The sequence below is a fragment of the Sparassis crispa genome, assembly GCF_003851025.1.
Source record: "Sparassis crispa DNA, contig_000007F, whole genome shotgun sequence".
Taxonomy (NCBI): Eukaryota; Fungi; Basidiomycota; class Agaricomycetes; order Polyporales; family Sparassidaceae; genus Sparassis; species Sparassis crispa.
The window spans coordinates 730,360-749,812 of NW_020939754.1; the positions used below are offsets into that span (position 1 = coordinate 730,360).

At 42.9% G+C, this 19,453-nt stretch overlaps 6 protein-coding genes across 6 annotated transcripts; 4 read left to right on the forward strand and 2 right to left on the reverse strand.

Moving 5' to 3' along the window:
* Positions 1-519: 519 nt before the first annotated feature.
* On the reverse strand, positions 520-1,628 carry SCP_0802450 (hypothetical protein; the record flags this gene model as incomplete). Its single annotated transcript, XM_027760835.1, has 6 exons — positions 520-597; positions 650-754; positions 807-932; positions 986-1,109; positions 1,160-1,248; positions 1,302-1,628. The coding sequence occupies 6 exons, from the start codon at positions 1,626-1,628 to the stop codon at positions 520-522; spliced, it is 849 nt and encodes a 282-aa protein (XP_027616636.1).
* A 4,880-nt stretch (positions 1,629-6,508) lies between these two features.
* On the reverse strand, positions 6,509-6,829 carry SCP_0802460 (hypothetical protein; the record flags this gene model as incomplete). The annotated part of the gene is made up of 1 exon (XM_027760836.1): positions 6,509-6,829. The coding sequence occupies one exon, from the start codon at positions 6,827-6,829 to the stop codon at positions 6,509-6,511; it is 321 nt and encodes a 106-aa protein (XP_027616637.1).
* An 800-nt stretch (positions 6,830-7,629) lies between these two features.
* SCP_0802470 (hypothetical protein) lies at positions 7,630-9,093 on the forward strand (the record flags this gene model as incomplete). The annotated part of the gene is made up of 6 exons (XM_027760837.1): positions 7,630-7,702; positions 7,771-7,852; positions 7,906-8,197; positions 8,252-8,426; positions 8,482-8,857; positions 8,916-9,093. 6 exons carry the CDS (start codon positions 7,630-7,632, stop codon positions 9,091-9,093), a joined length of 1,176 nt encoding a protein of 391 aa, XP_027616638.1.
* A 130-nt stretch (positions 9,094-9,223) lies between these two features.
* Positions 9,224-9,698, forward strand: SCP_0802480 (hypothetical protein; the record flags this gene model as incomplete). Its single annotated transcript, XM_027760838.1, has 4 exons — positions 9,224-9,335; positions 9,395-9,554; positions 9,616-9,622; positions 9,672-9,698. 4 exons carry the CDS (start codon positions 9,224-9,226, stop codon positions 9,696-9,698), a joined length of 306 nt encoding a protein of 101 aa, XP_027616639.1.
* A 4,020-nt stretch (positions 9,699-13,718) lies between these two features.
* Positions 13,719-15,768, forward strand: SCP_0802490 (hypothetical protein; the record flags this gene model as incomplete). The annotated part of the gene is made up of 5 exons (XM_027760839.1): positions 13,719-13,776; positions 13,842-14,063; positions 14,119-14,181; positions 14,235-15,681; positions 15,729-15,768. 5 exons carry the CDS (start codon positions 13,719-13,721, stop codon positions 15,766-15,768), a joined length of 1,830 nt encoding a protein of 609 aa, XP_027616640.1.
* A 2,770-nt stretch (positions 15,769-18,538) lies between these two features.
* On the forward strand, positions 18,539-19,111 carry SCP_0802500 (hypothetical protein; the record flags this gene model as incomplete). Its single annotated transcript, XM_027760840.1, has 3 exons — positions 18,539-18,697; positions 18,746-18,889; positions 18,941-19,111. The coding sequence occupies 3 exons, from the start codon at positions 18,539-18,541 to the stop codon at positions 19,109-19,111; spliced, it is 474 nt and encodes a 157-aa protein (XP_027616641.1).
* Between the last annotated feature and the right edge of the window lie 342 nt (positions 19,112-19,453).

Sequence of the window (19,453 nt, forward strand, 5' to 3'; positions counted from 1 at the left end):
TGAGGTGCAGGTGCGGAGACATCCTCGGCGTTGATACAAACCCATCGCAGTGTTCCCTGTAATATCGTCGATAGAGCATATTGTAGAATTTATTATATACGGTGTTGAGTCCATCGGATAATGACATTGGTGCGTCAATGTCGAATCGCTGCGCTCCGTCATCACCAGACATATTGCAGGTGTGTCGCGCAGTCAAAACATCGGCCATAAAATCCATAATATTACGAGCATATATGTACGATACACTGAGCGATCTATTGCATTCAACGCATACATACGGAATCCACGTTAGCTGGCTGCGACAACGGTGCTCACAGTCTGCAACCAAGCCATCGGCGAGACGTCAGTGATGAGTTTATGGACCTCTTGTTCATCGTGTGTCTGTGCATATTTCTGGAGGTCTTTGTCAATGAACCACTTCATAGCTCTGCAATACACAACATCAGCTATCCAATACACACCAGAATAAGCAGTTTGGATGCACTGAGAAGCAGCAATTGCATCACCACCAGCGTCTTCTCAGATTTGCGCGAGGACCTTATCGACTTCAATCCAGAAGGCGTTGTCCGTCTTTTCTTCTTCGAAGAATACGCAACGCTTACAATTGGTGTGTTAGTCACAAGACGTGCACAAGTTCATATGGACGCACCATAATTGCAACACGAGCAATTAACTCCAAGGACATCTTACACCCACTGTCGCCGATCAGCCTCTTCATTATTGTGTAGATGTCCCAGTCAGTGCTCTTCTTGATCTACCCCGGCATTGTTAGACCACAAACATTTGATTGGCTAACAAGGACGTACCTCCTCCTTGAATGCCCGTCTACGTTGTGTGAACACTTCACCAACTTCCGACTTGATGAGTTGCCAGTGCGCGCAATTCTTCTTGATGTCAACTGGAAGGTCAAACCTCATTCTCTTGATGATGGTCTAGGATAGCATGCACGACTCAGTACGTGTCTACAGGAATAGAAGGTACTTACCAGAAGATGCTTGATGGGGACCTTCTCGTGGTATCCATGTAGACACGGATCCAGCAAGATTGCGTGGGCATATGTCTTGATGTTGCTCTGGCATGATCGTCTCGGTGAGATCTTCTCTTGAATTCTAATTTAGGAATTTCACTTGCCTTCAATTGCTCAGAAGGCCCATTCCACTGTTTCTTGGCCTCGTCGAAGTTCCCGAGTCTTTTGTCAGTGGCGGTCAACTTGATGTATAACCGGGTCAGTCTCTTGTCAAATGTAAGCTACGGGACACCTTCATCAGTGGTTTTGAACAGAGTGCACAGCACTCACGTACCTTGTTGAAAGCCTGAACCTCAGCTGTCTCCGTCTCATCCAGCCGTGCCTTCTTGCACTCATTGGCTGTGAATACTTCCAGGTTTGTGGCCACATTTGCTGAGACACTCGGCCGTAACACTGACGAAGATCCCAATGCAATGGCAGATGATGGCAGAACATTCTCCTCATCGGTTATCGAGTCGTCAATATCATCATGTGGTCGCTTGTGGCCACTATGAGCTTCATCTGCTGGAGCTTCCGTGGATGGACCTGTAGAAGGAGTTCTTGGTGTTGGAGGGGTTCGTTGTTGCATGGCAAGCCTGAGGGCTTCACGGTCAAGTGGCATGATGTTGTGGAGGGCCAAATTTGGGTGAAGGGGATGGGGAAGTGGGGTGCAATGGTGGTGGAAATGAAGGAAGTTGAACGGGTGGCTGAAGGTGCACGTCTGGTTTGTATTCCTGTGGCCATCGCGCCTGGAGAATTGCACGCGGCCAGCCACAATATCGCCGTGGCACACTCTGTGCCACGAAGAATTGTCACTGATTGCAACGTTCTTCAGCTGTGAATTTACCAATTCATTTCATTTTTTTCAACCATGCCAGCTCGCAAGCCACTGGATCCATGTAAGTAATGGGCTTTGCACGACTAAGTAAATATAGGCTTACATTGCATTCAATTGTAGGTTTTGAAGAGCTTCCTGGGGGGAAATTCCAGTGTATACTCTGCACACCCTACATTGGCGAGAAGACTATGGGTCGAAGTGCAATTCAAGGCCACTTAGCAACAAAGGTACATCACGAAAGCATAGGATACCAAGCTGATCAGGAGAAGCAGAATGCAATTGAAGAAGCAAAAAGTGCTGCATATGAGGCTCAATGGGAGGCAGCCAATCTCTCTGAATGGCATGCTACTCCCTCGGTGTCTGCAGTGCATCCATATCAATCCAGGACAGATGCTGCTGAGTTTGTAGAGCAAATCTACGACAATGATGTCATGCTCTCCCTTGACCACCCGGCTGAAGAAAGTACCCGAGACCGTTTGGCTTGCGAATATGAGAATTTTCATCTAGGAACTGTTATGCGCATGGCGAAGTCACTCGGAGTAGGTATCACCAATCCTGAGGCTGCACTGGAGCTTGTTGAAGAGGAATTTCTGGATGCACATATGGGCGAGATGATGCGAGAATTATGTGAGCGACAATGCATTATTCTGACAAAATTATTTAGACTTATCAATTTATATGTTCAGCCCTTGGTGATGATCCAGACAGCGATGAAATTCATGCTCGCGAGTTTGGCTATCATCCTGGAGCACCACTGGAGGAGAAATGGTTTCCATACCCTAACAAAACAGTGAGTATGCTAACTTATTTACAAATTGTCTGTGTCTGTAACACCCTTTCCATGAAGTTCTTTCTTCTTGACACACTCGATAATCTGCCACGGCTACGAATATCTGATGCCCTTATGCGAATGATCCTGTGGGTGCTGCGTGAAGCACGTGCACGTAATGTGCCATCCTTCAGTGCATTTCGAAAATTTCAAGGGGAATTACGCAAGCAGTTGGGGATCACAACAATGAAGTTCCAGTCACCACTTGGGAATATATTCTATATGAATGACATCTGAGCCCTCGTAGCAAAGGTAAGTCCAGTCATCCAGTCCAATGCAGCAGTTATGATGATACAGGTACTGACTGCACTATATAGGACTATACAAACCCTCTTGCAAGACCCCTGATGGTTCATTATCCACGAAAGCCATCCCATACAGTCTCTGAGATATGGCATGGAGAGAAGCTTAATACTGAAGTGCCTATGGATCAATTATGCCCGCATTTTATTACGATTCCTGAGGTACGAAGGAATCATTCTTTATGGGATAGGGCTTCCGCCAAAATTCTGAGGGACAGATGAAACGGCCCCTATGCGTGAGAACGACTTTTCAATACAAATTTGTATGCATGGGCTGCACCTAGTCCTGGGTTAGGTCTAGGGTTTAAATACAAATTTTGTAGTGTCTGTTGTTACTGTACTACAGCTTGCATACGGTCGGTCTTTCAAAGTGATTGTAGTAGAAACCAACGCGACTTGCACAAATAATCTACAACAACAGTGCCACATTTCCTCCTCTCCATCGTTGCAGAACCATTCATGTCTCCCATCCTAGCTCTTCTGGTTAATTGTCAGTAGTTCATTTAATGGAACAGACAATTATGTTATTCACCTCCGAGAAGCTTAATCAATGTGTCTTGTAGCATGATCTTCCTGTATCGTTCATGAGAAATTGACTTTGGCTTTGGTTTCTTTGCCTCCATATCTCTAGGTTTCTGCTTAGTATAAGTCATATTCATACTATTGCATGCACTCACAATACAATCTCAACACATTGTCTTCTATTTCTCCGGTCTACAGTCCACATTGAAGTACTTGTATTCCTCTGCCCATTCTCAATCGACTGAAATCCTTCTTTGATTGTCAGCTCTCCATCAGTTTCGAGTCTTCTTCCATATATATGCCGTTTATCTGAGTCATCCATCTCCCAATACCAGAACATCTCGTACTCATTCAGCTCTCCATGACAAAATTATAACTCGCGTAAGGTCGGTAGTTCTCTGAACCATGTCGTGATAGTAGTCTCTTCGTGTTGCGACATCACATCGAAGTATTGCTGACCACTGTCAATTCCAGTGAGTTCCACAGGTGGTGTGAAGGCGAGCATCGGTGTGTCGAGATGAAATGTATGCAGGCAAGGTAGGCGGGCAAGAAGCTGTAAAAAATGGGATTGATACCATGGCATTTCTTTTCTCTGTATGCCATTTAGTTGCAGAATTCTTAGACTGGATAAAATGCTTACTTGCACTCATGCCAACAAAGAATCCTCATTATGATATAGATGGAGTTGCTTGAGTGTACTTCTCTCATCCTTCCACCATGCAGTTATGCGTTCGAGCTGGTTTGTGCACACCTGATAGCTGATAGTGTACTTTTAAGCTCGTCAAGGAGATTATAAGGGGTATAGCTGCCTTGGCCAATATTTGTATTTGCAATACATTGTAGTCGAGGCAGTGCCGTAGATCCAATTCAGAAATGTTCAGAAATGTCAGGTGGTTTTTGTTTGGGTCATTGCTGAGATAGCATTTGCAGAAGGACTTCTCATACTTGATAATTGCTCGAAAGAGAGCAATAAGCTGATCCTCTATATCGATAATGATTGTCGTTGGAGAAAAGGGAGGAATGACTGTAGCATCGAGCCAACATTTGCTCGTGAGTCGCAGCTTTTGCTGCCACATCCTGACCTCTGTCTTCTTTGCCTCTGTCTCAGCCTCCTTGACTGTAAGAACCTTCTCTATGTTGCAGGTCAAGTGTGACCAGTCCGATATGACCTTCTTGCATATTAGAATGCTGACTTCATTTGGAAGGGCTGGAATGATTCAATCTGGAGGTGCTGACATGGGATTTAAAAACATATAGTTCTCTGTCAAACAATAGTTTACACATGTTAGATTACAAATCATTACGGGACTGGTACGCTAAATATGTCAGAATCGTATGGGGGATTGTGCACTAGCTCTACGACCTCGTTCACCGCGAAAAGATCTTATATATGTTCATTTAGCATCTGTTTATATTATATGCCACAATGGTATTCTTACCAACTTCCTTGGGGAGACGCTCGTGATACAGTGCATTGAGATTGATTCTTGTGTTGCCGACTTCAGCAATAAACTTGAAATATTGTCCAGCGATAACTTCCTCCTTCTACAAATATGTGAATATCTGGATGAATGCTCGAGAGACAACTAAACAAACATTTTCATCTTTCTCAAGATTTAATATCATTCGTGTTGTATCTGGTGTAGTGACGATGGCAATGTTCTGACTCACCTGTGTAATATAACCTCATATTATTATATCTGAGTAGAGTAAAGCTTACTGCATTTATCATACAGGTGAGCTTGACCTTTCTTCCCTCAGGATATAGATGAGCATAAAGGCGGAGGATTGTTCCATTAATGCAAGGTGTAAAATGGTCTGAGTTCATGATGGTTGTGTTTTTCACGTCAAGCAATGACTCCACCTCCTTATAATATGTCTAAAAATATAATTTTGTAATATTTGTAATGTGCTCCTAGGAGAAAATTGTTTTAAGCATCATTCACGCTTCTACTTGTGTATCCTAGCCTGTGACTGGTTAATGCTCACTGTAATGCATCTTTGAGTTGTAGTTTGATTGTACTATATATATTCAATGTGTTATGTCATGTTCTGTATCATAGTAGTCGCACATTACATATTATTTAAATATATGAATTTGTAAACTGTTTGTTTTTTTGGGGGCAAAAGGTGACAGGTTATATTTTCTATACTATGGTCAAATAGTCTACACTGTACAAATAGTATTGTAACTGATGTTTCAACTGGCTGTGTCCATTGGTAGGTGTCACATCGGGCGACAATGCCGGGCACCCTGCGCGTTGGACGGCAGAGGGCGGGGGAGAGCTGGGGGAGCACTTCGAGGCAGTGGCGGGTGCCACATGGCATCGTGTGACGACGACGATGAATGGAGGCCCCGCACTTGATGCAGGGGCCTCCGTCATGGCCTCTGGCACGTCCTAGTGTCAGGCCTGGTCGCTGTTCTGTGCCAGAGGGCGGGGGAGAGCCGGGGGAGCACTTCGGGGCAGTGGCGGGTGCCACGTGGTGTCGTGCGATGAGGACGACGAACGGAGGCCCCACACTTGATGCAGAGGCCTCCGTCATGGCCTCTGGCACATCCTCATGCCGAGCTTGGTCGCCATTCCATGCCAGAGAGCGGGGGAGAGCTGGGGGAAGAATTTGCAGAGGTGGTGGGTGCCGCATCGCGTCGTGTGATGACGAGGATGAATGGAGGCCCCGTACTTGATGCGGGGGCCTCTGTCGTGTCCTCTGGCACATCCTCGTGCCGCACCATGTGCATTGGATGGCAGAGGGCGGGGGAGAGCCGGGGTACTTGGGGGTGGTGGCGGGTGCCACATGGCATCACGTAACAACAAGGATGAACGGAGGCCCCGCACTTGATGCAGGGGCCTCCATCATGGCCTCTGGCACGTCCTAGTGCCGGGCCTGGTCGCTGTTCTGTGCCAGAGGGTGGGGGAGAGCCGGGGGAGCACTTCGGGGTGGTGGCGGGTGCCACGTGGTGTCGCGCGACGACGAGGACAGACGGAGTCCCCGCATTTGATGCAGGGGCTTCATTCAGATGTTCTGGCATGTCTTCGTGCCGGGCGCATCGTCCGTTCCAGCGCAGAGGGCGGAGGTGAGCCTGGGGAAGGCCAGGAGGAGGTGGTGGGTGTCACCCGTCGCACGACGACGAGGACGAACGGAGCCCCCGCGTTTGATGCGGGGGCTTCGTTCAGGTGTTCTGGCACATCCTCGTGCCGGGCATCCTGCGCGTCAGACAGCAGAGGACGGAGGAGAGCCGGGGGAAGGCCAGGAGGAGGTGGTGGGTGTCGCGTCCCATCGAGCAACAATGACGATGAACGGAGCCCCCGTGTTTGACGCGAGGGCTTCATTCAGGTGTTCTGGCACTTTCCCATGCTGGGTGTGTCATCCGTTCCAATGCAGAGGGTGGAGGTGAGCCGGGGGAAGGCCAGTGGGAGCTGGTGGGTGTCGTGTCGTGTCGCACGATGATGACGATGAACGGATCCTCCGCACTTGATGCGGGTGTATCGTTCGTGTTTATCGGGGCATCCTGTTGTCCGGCACAGCGGGGGGTCAACGGTCGAGGGTGAGCGAGGGAGGACGAAGCAGATAATATGAAGGACTTGAAGACTTGCAGACCAGACCGTGCCGGTGGCGTCGCGGGCTGAGTCCGAAAATATTAACCCAATGGAGGTTGGCTGAGTCTCAACCTACGGCTGAGTTTAGATATCTTGTCGATGGACCTCGCCCATCGACAAGATATCTAAACTCACCGTGTGTTGAGACTCCGCCGGTGGCTGTGGGTTTCTTGCCGAGCGGTGGCCATCCTCCGTGCATCGACTCTCTTTGCTCCTGTCCATACAAAGTCTTGCTGCTGGTCTTCTTGTCTTGATACTTCCTACTTGCTTCTGTGGCAACCACCTGAAGACTTTGGAAGTTCCTTCTACTCAATATTGTGAGTGCTAGCTTGACTTGAACTTACTGATTTTCTTACAGCTTGCAGATACAAATGGCGGAGAATTTACCTGTGCCAAACCCTCCTGGGGAGTTGTTTCCTATCAGAAACCGACACCCTCTCCTTGGGCAGATGTATATAGTTCGAAATCACCCCCTTGCACCTTTCCCGGATGGTCGAACCTTTGTGTATCTTCAAGATACTCAACCAGAAGCAATGCAAAAGTTATGGGATCACTGTAGGGATACTCCACTTCCAGAGGGAAAGGAAGAGGAGGCCGATGATGCTGGTGAGTTGATATTTCCTATACATTTATATCGTATTCAGACCGCCTTCAAGGTTTCTTTTGTTTGCAAGAGGGCGATATGGTGTTTGCTAGAGATATGTTTGGGAGCGGGAGGATGGAGGATGATGTTATACAGTATTGGTGGTCTCCTAAGTGAGTACTCTTCTGAATATGAACTTGAACATTTAGAATTGACGATATTGTAGAGATCAACTTCCCTTGGAAGAAAGATCCGCATTTACAGATGCACGTGCCTTGGGTCTTGGATCGCGTGAGCTTCGGACCGCATCCAAGCCAGAATTGGTGGATGGATCTTGGACGGGTGGTGTTGCATGGGAAAGGGATACTCAGGCAAAGCCTATCAGTGGCTCTGCTCGTTGCTACACTCTGAGGCAGTCATACGAGAGTCAGAAGAATCTTAGCGCTCCTGTGCCAGGTGCTAAGATATTTGAAGAGTGTGTAAATGAACATCAGAAGATGTGTAAGACTATAATTCAGGTGCTAACAGTTTTTTTATTTTGTCTGAGTCGTTTGTTCATATTATATTCATAGGCTTCTTCTCACCTTGCAATGAGCGCATTCAAGCATGCTCCTCCTTATCTCAAGCAGGCATTGAAGTGTCAAGCTGATGTTACGAACTTGCCACCGCTTGGTCATAGCGGTAACTATGCATTTCCGATGCAGCAGATTAATATATCTGCAACAAAGCCTTCTAACACGTTGGCCAGTGCGTTGTATACTATTGAGTTTTCTATTGTTATTTATTTACATTTCGCTTGTAGTCGCACATTTCAAAGGAGACCTAGGCAAGTTTGCTGGCAAGCATATAGATCATCAAGATGCCCCTGAAGGGGTTACTTGCATGCATAGTCATTCTGACCTGGACGAAGATGATCATCCCGGACTTTTCTATCTTCCTGAGATTGGCGCTTATATGGTTATGAGAGGCATGATTTCAGTTTGCTTCTCTGGTCTACGCTTTCATGGCGGCATTCCTCCTACTTCACCTTCTGATCGTGAACCATCGCCTTATTCCTATCGTATAGTCGTGGTCAACTATCCACCAAGCGCTCTGATCAATGCAGATGGTTTGGTCGGTTTTACGTCTATGCCCAACGGTTCTTTACTGTCTCTTCGTCCAGAGATGAGGGATCTCATGTGAGTTTTCCTTTTATTGTTATGTCTGAACTCAGTTAATATTGCCATTTGTTTGAAGCTACAATAATCCTTCTGCCTTTACGTTTAGCAATCACGGCAATTGGGGCACAGATGGACTTGCTCTCACAGAACATTGTGCAATGTTCAATTGGTATGCGAGAGCCATGGCTCAATTCTCTGCCTATCTCTTGCGTGGTCTACCCTCTAGTCTGGCAGCAGATTTCTACAAAGCTTGACTGCAGTCGTGGATGGAGAGCGAATAACTCCTGATCCTTGGGAGTTGGGACCTAGTTCTACAATATTTTCTGACGAGTTCCAGGCTACACGTGCTCATGCTCTGATCTATGGACTGAGCATAACAAGAAAATGTCTCGCTTCATTCCATATCTTGCACGTAAAACTAATATTGTGGCCAACGATACTCAGACGGAGTCAGACTCGGATGGCGAGTCAGATACAGAACTTCATGGCAGACGTGGTATGTATTATACTTGTCTGTATAAGATCTTAAATTGATTTTGAGCCTTGTTATTCTAGCAGACAAGAAGGGCAAGGGTAAAGGCAAGGGCAAAGGCAGGAGCAAGGGCAAGGCAAAGGGCAAAGGGAAAGGATCTGCGAGCAACAAACGGTCTGTCCAGCAACTTGCCGGTTCAGATGTGGATATGTTTGCAGAGTTGCCGGAATGTCAAAAGTGTAAGTATTTGTTGTTTTTTTTTGTCGTCATCTCATTAATTTTGAACATAGGTCGTCAAATCCAGCGCATTGGTATGTTTTCTATTCTCCTTTGTTACTATATGTATTCACCTTCCATTAGATCAAGGGCCTTATGCAACCAGTTTGAAATTGCAACGTCAGCCAGAAGTGCGCTTCACTAGGAAACATAAAAGTTCGTGGAAATCCACTTTCAGTTCTCTGCTCGAACACAACACCCATATGAACTTGTGGGGAGTAGGCCATTGCATTGCATGGCAGGAACGATTCCTGAGGTCCTGTGTTTCTGCCTTTTTCTCATTATTTAATCATTCCTACATGCATTAATTATTTTATTACTTCTTAGTAGTTGATCACTTGTGCAGAGTAGTCCATTGCATTGCATAGCATGTTGTATATTTATTCAGTATCTATTTGAAGGTTTCACCATTTGTATTCACTTAAAACAGTCACTTTAGGTAAAAATATACTAAAATTTTATATTATACTAATAAGTATAAAGAACTCAAGTCTTTCTTGTATAATTTTTGAAGCTCTGAAACTCTGTTTTTACTTTAACTACATTTATATAAAAATTCATTTTATACAGATATTAAAAAGAAATAAAATATTAGAATGTCTAATATTTGGATACTCTAAGTATCATTAATAACTGCATTACAATATTTTAGTATCCTATTCATCTGACATTTTACTTACAAATATTTGGTAATAGTACTACAATAGTCCAGCATGCCATTTATATGTCTATACCAAAAAGTTATAAGAAAATGCGAGTGCTTTTTAAATGAAAACATTGTAATAGTTTGTAATATTATTTAATAACTGGTATATTGACTAGTATAATATAGTAAGCTTCTAATAATATTATACTCTTGACTTACTTATAAGATGTCATCTGATTATAGTTTATAAAAATCTTATAATAGTATATAAGAACATGCAACACACTTTACAACAATAATATGTTATGTTATCACATGAGTCTTCCACATCTGCTATGTTGCCTACCAACCTTTTGCATGCCATTTAATATTTGTTGACAATATAGTATAATGTAGATAATAATTTATTTGTAGTTGCCTGATCATAGTCTAACATATTGCTAAGTATCTTAGAGTAGAATTATCTAAAACATAGCTTTAAAATGATCTTAATTTGTCCTTTTATATAAGAATGTTACTAAAAATTGTTAGTACACCTCTCATAAAAATCACCTTTAAAATTGCTTAAAAATGATACTACTATGTTGTTCTGCAAAAAGTATACAAAAACATTACTAAAAAGTGACCAGTATGCATTCTAAAAGACTGAGCTAAAAAATGGCTTCAAAATGATATTATCATGTTATTTTATAAAGTTTATACAAAAATATAACTAAAAAGCAACTAGTATGCATTCTAAAAGAATCCGCTGAGTTCAAAATGGTATTACTATGTCATTTTATATAAAGTCTATATAAAAACATAACTAAAAAGTGATTGGTATGCATTTTAAAAAAATCAGGTGAAAAATGACTTCAAAATGATATTACTATGTTGTTTGGCAAAAAGTACATAAAAACATCACTAAAAAGTGACTAGTATGCATTCTAAAAGATTCCGCTGAAAAATGGCTTCAAAATGATATTACTAGGTCATTTTATAAAATTTATATAAAAATATGACTAAAAAGTTATTAATATTCATTTTACTGACTTCTAATACATAAGATTCACTACAAAAAATGATCTTAGAAACTGTTACACATATGCCTACAAGAATCACCACAAGAAGTGTTATCAATACGCCTCTAAGCATCACTACAAAAAATGACCATAGAAACTGTTATAAATGCCCTTACAAAAAGCACTACAAAAAATGTTACCAAGGTCCCTATACAAACTACTACAAAAACATAATGCTACAAAGTGTTACAAATGTGTCTACAACAATGACTACAAAAAATGAGCCTAGAAACTGTTACACATGTGCCTATAAGAATCATTATAAAAAAGTTACCAACGTGCCTATAAGAATCACTACAAAAGATAACTCTAAAAACAGTTACTAATGTGCCTACAAGAATCACTACAAAAAATGACGCCAGAAAGAGTTACAAATGTGTCTATAAGAATCACTACAAAAACTGTAACCAACATGCGTATAAGAATCACTACAAAAAATGACCCTAGAAACTGTTACTAATGTGCCTAGAAGAATCACTACAAAAATTGTTACCAACATACTGATGAGAATCACTACAAAAACAACCCTAGAAACTGTGACTAATGTGCCTAGAAGAATCACTACAAAATTTGTTACCAATATGCTCATAAGAACCACTACAAAAAATAACTCTAGAAACTGTTACAAATGTGCCGACAAGAATCACTACAAAAAATATTACCAATGCACCTATGAGAACCACTACAAAAAGTAGCACTAGAAAGTATTACAAATGTGCCTACAACAATATTAAAATGTATACAAGAAATTGTTATTATATTCTCTACTCACTTCTAGCCATTTTATAATGTGTCCTACAATGTCCCAATATCTCTTGATAAGTTGTGTGGGTTGATAAGAACCATACTATTGAATAGCCTACAAAGTCACCTACTGACTCTTAGTCTATTATCCAGTAATGTTCAGCAAGTTAACAGTAGTCTATTACACTGAGTCCTAATATACTCTTTAGTATCAGTTTGTAATGAGCTTACAATAGTCTGAATATGTCACCTGATGTCACTTTGTAAGAATCATTAGTAACCTACAATAGTGTCTAGTAATCTCTCGTAAATGCCCTAGTATGCGAGTTTATAAGGGCCTTACAATAGTTAGATATGTCACCTAGTGTCAGCTTATATGATGCTTACAATAGTCTGGTATACCACCTAGTACAAGTTGGTGAGGGCCTTGCAGTAGCCTACAAAGTGATATATTGACTCCTAGCATGTTGTATAGTAATGTTTAGTAAGTCTCCTACAATGCCTTATTATACTGTTTATTGAATTCTAGTACACCCTCTAGTATCACTTTGTAAGGGCCTCATAATGTTCAGATATGTCATCTAGTTTGTGTTTGTAGAGGCCTTACAATAGTCTGAAATGCCACCTAGTATGAATTGTAAGGACCTTACAATGGTTTACAATATTGTCTAGTTACTTCTACAAGTCTACTATCATCAAAAGGTCATGCCATAATTTTCCTGGTATTTCTGCGATTTTTTTGCATTTTATTCTGCATGTTTGTCTTCAGCCACATGTCACATGGCCTACAGGTCACGTTTCCCGCCGTATAGAACGTTAAGCGCCCTAGAGCGCTTAACGTTTCATACGGGAAACGTGACTCGGGTCGCACGTGATACTACCGGCTTCAAGCACTTGTTACCACACTTGTAGCCAAACTTGCCAGGCCTGTAGTTCAGTCAATTCTGCTCGGATTTGGATGAACCAAGTGGCCATTCTGACCGGATTTTCAAGCTGAATCTGATGGTGTTACTTGTAGAACATCAAAATCACTTGCTGGAGTGCTACAATTTATTGTTTTAGTTTTCTCTCAATTCTGCTTGTTTCTTCAATGTGCACTGCATGTAAAAAATAAGGCGCCCTGTCTAGCATGTTCATGTGCATTTTAGAGTCATTCTCAAAATTTCCTGGCATTTCTACAATTTTTCTGCACTTCACACTGAGCATTCTAATCCAAAACTGACATATCTCAGCCAGTTTTACTCAGATTTACTTGGTTTAAGAGAGCATTATGCTCTATTTCCTTCACAGATTTCAATGGTACTGCTTTTTATGTGTTGGAATTAGCATGTGCTTCTATACTTTCACTGACTATGATGCATTGGTCCTTTGTGGCTGCTGTGGCACTTCTGTTGATTACTATTTGTGCAAGTCGCGTTGGTTTTCACTACAATCAGTTTGAAAGACCAACTGTACTCAAGTTGTAGGATGGTAACAACAGGGACTACAAAGTTTGTAGTTAAACCCTAGACCTAACCCAGGACTAGGTGCAGTTCTCACATACAAAATTGTATTGAAAAGTTGTTCCCACACCTTGGGGAAAAAGTGCGTGTCCTCCCAAAAGTTGGCGGAAGCCCTATCCCATAAAGAACGATTCCTTCGTACCTCAGGAATTGTAATATTGACTCTAACTCTGGTAATATGAAGGTGGATGGGGATAATGACATGCGCAGAAGCAGTCGCTTGTTGGGAAAGAAATGTACTAAATGTTTGTGATTATATATATTCTATACTCTGAACATTTCACTCAATTTAAATGTCTAGACAATCTCCCTGAGCCACTTGATGATGATGAAGGTGATGATGGTTATTGTCCGGACAACGATACTGAAGATGACATACCACTCTCACACACAAAGCCTTTGAGAAGAGCCAAAGTTGCTAAGGTCGACAAGGTTTCAGCCCTTCTACATGTGTTTTATGAGGAGTCTGAAGAGCACAGTGAACCTGCTGAAGAGTTAGAAGACTCTTCTCGTGTTATGCAAGGTATGAGTCTTTGCTGTATTTTGCTGTATATATTTGATTAAGAATTATTTTGCAGAGAATGAACAGCAAGACATTAAGTTAATTGAAGAGGTGTTTGCTGCAAATGATGGTGCTCCTGGTAATAACTACATATGTTTTATTTAATCAACTCTGACTTTATATGTCACACAGTGGCGCTGCAATATTTTCAGCAAAAGAACCTTAGTGCAACGAAACTCAAGCTATCACGCATTGTTGCTGAGGTTAAGATGCAGATGAAGCGACAGGATCCAAAGGCATTGCAGCAAGTGGCTACATTTCTTGCAAACTTCAATAATGGTCGTCAGCGTATGAGCGCTGGGTTTGCCTTGGATCTCTCTCGGATATGGTCACTATTGAACATGCTTACCAGAAAGCTCGATATTCGTGACTGGGATTTGATGCTATCTCATCAGCAGCTTATGTTATCAGCAGCAGCCGCTTGGTACTGGCTAGATCACAGTTGCATGGAGCATTGTGCCAAATTTCTTGCTTTCCATGTCAATACCAGTCTTCCTCCCACAGACTGGCTATCTGCTCTGACTATGGCAGTCTATACTCATCTCTCTACTGGCGACTCTGTGGATTTAAACCCAACATCATTCATTCCAGGTCTTGACAACATGCCTTCCTATCTATTATCCACCTTCCTGACATTTAAAGGCAAAAAGTTGCAAGTCCGTACGCTTCGATTGGTTTATATCATTGTACGCCAGTGGCTTTCTTATCCAAACAACACCTATCTCGCACAAGGGGCTTTTGTTTATCGCCTCGTCGACACCTTTCAAACTCAACGTATGCTTCTTTTGGAAGGTGTCTGGCATGCCTTCAGCTTCGTCAAGAAGGCCGTTCTTAATACCCCTTCGATGCGGCACAGTTCTATTCGTGTTAATATGCTGGATGGCTTTTTCAAGAAACTCCAAGAGTTGCCAATCCTGACGCCTCACAGTTCTGAATATAACACATTCAAGGACATCATTGGTGATGCAGAACGTTGCGTTACATCTCATCGCAAAACTAAACCTGCTCCCTCCAATCCTTCTCCCAATGTACACCCTGTCCCTATCGCATCATCTTCTACACCTTCAACCTATAGTCCAGAACTGCACCGTCTACTGAAGTTTGTCAAGGATCTTTTGCCGCTATGTCTGGAGACTTCGCCTTCCTCACCTACTTGTATTCAAGCGCACATTCTCAAAGACCTGGACAAATTTTTCCCTTTCCGCGAGCATGCACCTACAAAACTCAGCGTATCTGGCCCGAATGGTCCACTGCATCCAGATAATATTAACAAGCCTGGCGGCTTTGCCAGTGTACTGTGTTGGTGTGGAGTGACCTTTGGTTGCAAAGCTGCGGTTGAGAAGGAGGTCTTCTTTCCTGATCTTGAAGCCTTCCAGGCCATGTGTCGTTCTTGTCCATCAGATGATCCTAAGTTCCTTTGCAAGAAGACTGCCTATGGTTCAGCAATTGGTGGACGCGGGCCTGAGCATGCTCCTGCCTACTTTGCTGCAGAGAAGGAGTGGAAGAAGTTGTTTGACGATCCTTCTATGGTCGATGCCAATGGTCAGCTTGGATTCACCATATTTTATCAGTGGACCCAGTCCGTGAATCTGCCACAGATGGGGCCTCTTATAGGAATGCTTTTAGCTGGAGACCTATGTCATGCTGGCAAAGTTCGGATGCCTAGCGCTGAGGAGATGGGGACATTGGTGAGTGCAGTAAATAAGGGAGCAGTTTCTGGCTTGCAATATTGCTCATTGCTACCTGATACCTACTCTCGAGCGGAGGTTGTACAGGCCTTCAAAGTTGCCTACAACTTTTTGGACACCATGCTTTCTGAAGAGGAGAAGGTACTCATTACCTTTAATGTAATAATGGTGGAGCATTTACTTTGTAAAATTCAACGGTCAAGTAAATATATAGACGAGTAGAAAGTTCAAACTCTACCAATTCCATATACAGTTGATATTGCAGCGGCAGTTGGAGGAGCATTGTAAGAACTTCTTTACCCATCATTGCACATTGAAATAGCATCAGGACAAGCCCTAGTTTGTCCTTTTAGGTGAGTTCTTCATCTTTCAATTTTCGCTTTTTATCCTCACCCAAAGCTCTCTCTAGTGCCAATATCTGAGGCTGGATGGCAGATCTGACCCTTTGCCCATGTTTATACAATATGGTAGGTCAATATTGAGCCCTAGATCGTCCGGTATGCTGCTGTATTTATTCTTCTGACTTATTCTCTCTGGGTCACCTAGCTAAATCCAATTTATATTCTAGTGGTTCAACCAATGGCTGTACTTCAGAACGGTGTTTTGGCCCATCATTGCACATTGAAATAGCATCAGGACAAGCCCTAGTTTGTCCTTTTAGGTGAGTTCTTCATCTTTCAATTTTCGCTTTTCATCCTCACCCAAAGCTCTCTCTAGTGCCAATATCTGAGGCTGGATGGCAGATCTGACCCTCTGCCCATGTTTATATAATAAGGTAAGTCAATCTTGAGCCTTGGATCATCCGGTACAATGTAAACGAGGCCCCCACTTTAATCTGCTAAATATACCTGTAGCACCCTAGATTAGACTACACCTGTATCTGTACAGTACATGTTAATTAATATGTGTCAGCCTTGCTTGCTTTGATACTTTAGCATAATTCACTTTTTTTCTTGTGGTTTCCATGTCTTGAGGATATATTTTGCGAACGACAACAAACCTTAAAAGTCAACCCAATTTAGTGACTTATAATCGCTGATCCACTCCTTTCTGCTACTGCCACCATAACTTTGTCTTCAGAGATTCTGTGTATGGTGCTTAAGGAGATGGTGATTCCTTGGTCTGATGTAGACCATGATACAAAATCTTGGCAGCTCTCCCTTCAAACCGTGGATCCCTTTTTCTATCGCGAGGTGACACCTCTGCCTGCAGCCATTCACATCACTAGTGCAGACTCTCTTCAGGAGCTCTTTCACGACATCATTACTTTCGAAATGACTTGCTGTCGCTGTTCCCTTGTGTATGGTGACATCATGAGCAATCAATGAACCCACCAAAACTTCCTTGACATCTATCTGCTCCAGATCGAGTGCGATCTCAGCATCATTGGTCAGGGCTTGGCACAGATGGCAGTTAGACTTATGGGTCGCCTTTCTGAGCTGAACTACATCATTGGGGACAGCCATGTCCTGTCGCAGGGGGATGTCATTGTAGATCACTTGATATCCTGGTGGCCAGAGAACCAATGTCCTCTCGAATGCTTTCGTTTGTATGACTACTGACGGTTCAGTGATTTTGTGAGTAGCATTATAAATACTATGACATTGACATTGCTAATACTTATTATAGAATGATATCACCCAGCTGATAGCACCAACTCCTTGGACAAATCCTCTTTTTCTCGTCTGTCTTGCAAAATGTCATCATCTTCGAATGGTCGCCATCAACTCACGACTTTTTGCCTATCCCATTCCACCTCTGCCAGCCACCATTTCCGAACTCCCTGCCTTCTTTGCGACAGGTACTTTCAACTACGAAGGTCGAGAGCGCGATCTAGCATGTACATGGTACAATGCTATACCATCATTGCGACGAATCTTCCTATCCTATGCTGGCTGGGATCCACTCGATGTGTGGAGTTCAGATGGAGAGTCTCATGGGAGAGAAGTGTTGGTGCAGCGTACAATTGGTGAGAGGTTTGAAATTATAGAGGCTTTGGACTCTAGCCTGTACAAGGGGCATCAATATGATCCTCATTTCTTTGATGGACAAGATCACACAGAGGTGTATCCCTATCCTTACAATTTGGATTCACAGATGGAATGGTCTAAGGTAAACGTGCTTATAATCAGAAGATAATGTATGCTTGGAGGGTAGATATCGAACATGACTTTTTTCTTCTATCCTTCCTTCCCCTCTCCATTTTTCTCATGTACACAGAGATAAAGAGATAAATTACTACTCGAACATACTGTAGAATTGCAGTTGAATGTACAATATCATTGTTGACGCACATCGTCATGTGTTTAAGGAATTCAGTCGATCAGCACTTATATTTGTTTATTGTCTCTTTCATCATTTACCATGGGCAACTTTGCAACAATGCCACCAGAAATCTTGAAGCACATCACTTCAAGTTCTGAATGTATCAAAGACTGGTCACAGATTGAACACGGTTCAGCTGAACACCACTGGCATCTAGAACTCTGTCGTGTTTGTCGTTCATTCTTTCAAGGCTTTCTTAACCCTTTACCTTTGTCTGCAATCGATGTTCCGAATCTTGGACGTCTTCTCGATCTTTTTCAAACTATCGAGGATTATGAATGACAGCTTTGCAAATGCGCACTCAGCGGAGGACAATTTCAAACTCACTGCAACTTTCTTCGCATTTATCAGTTGGGTGTTCATATGGACGAGTTAGATAACAGTCTGGCTGTCCAACGTAGAGCTCGAGAGATCACTCCCTTTATGGGATACTTCAAAGAGCTCAACATTGCCATCTCCGATATGGCCTGCTCTGCGGTGATCACACGCTTTGCTCAGTGGTGGAATGTAGAAGGATCTGGAATTGAGAAGATCAGACTGATAGATCAGCAGAACTGGGAGTTGGATGAGGAAGAGGCGATGGTGCGTGGTCTTCTCATCTTTGTGGATCTTAGCTGATAAATTCAATAGAATATTGACATTCTGGATACTCATCGACCGTGGCATGATATTGAACAATTCACATTCGAGTTGTCGCTCTTTCCCCAGCTACGCGTTCTTATCATCGACACTCCATTCACCATTCAGCCACTATCGCTTACTCTTCCAAAGTCGGTTCGAGGTATCTAGCGCGCTATCAATCCAGATCGACATGCTGTTGCACAGGAAGAAAGGACAATCACCGACTATTTATTCCAGGAACTTCCACAGCTTCGACATTTACACATTGCTCATTCTGAGCTCAGTATATTTCATAACATCCCGGACCATGAGGGCTTCAATGGCTCTCAATTCACTGGACATCGTACGACCGATGGAATTGTCGAATATGAATGATGTGCAGTTGATGAAGACATTCGAGGTCATCAGATGGATCCAGATGAGCTGACGACTTGAGGTATGCCAGAGTATGAGTGTGACCCAGATGATGATCATTCTCCTGCTGCTTGGCCCTTTATGCAAAGTTTCTTTCCTGGGTTGGACGGATACTTCTATTGACTTACTGAGTTTCTTTCATTTTACAATGTTATCTCTGTCTCTTTTGTCGAATCATGTTGCTTACAATCTGTGATGATTTGTATATACTTGTAGGACAATTAAATAGGCTATACATTACTGAATGATGGTGAGTGAGCTATTCATGACTATGATAACCAAGCTAACAAATGTGAATTCTAC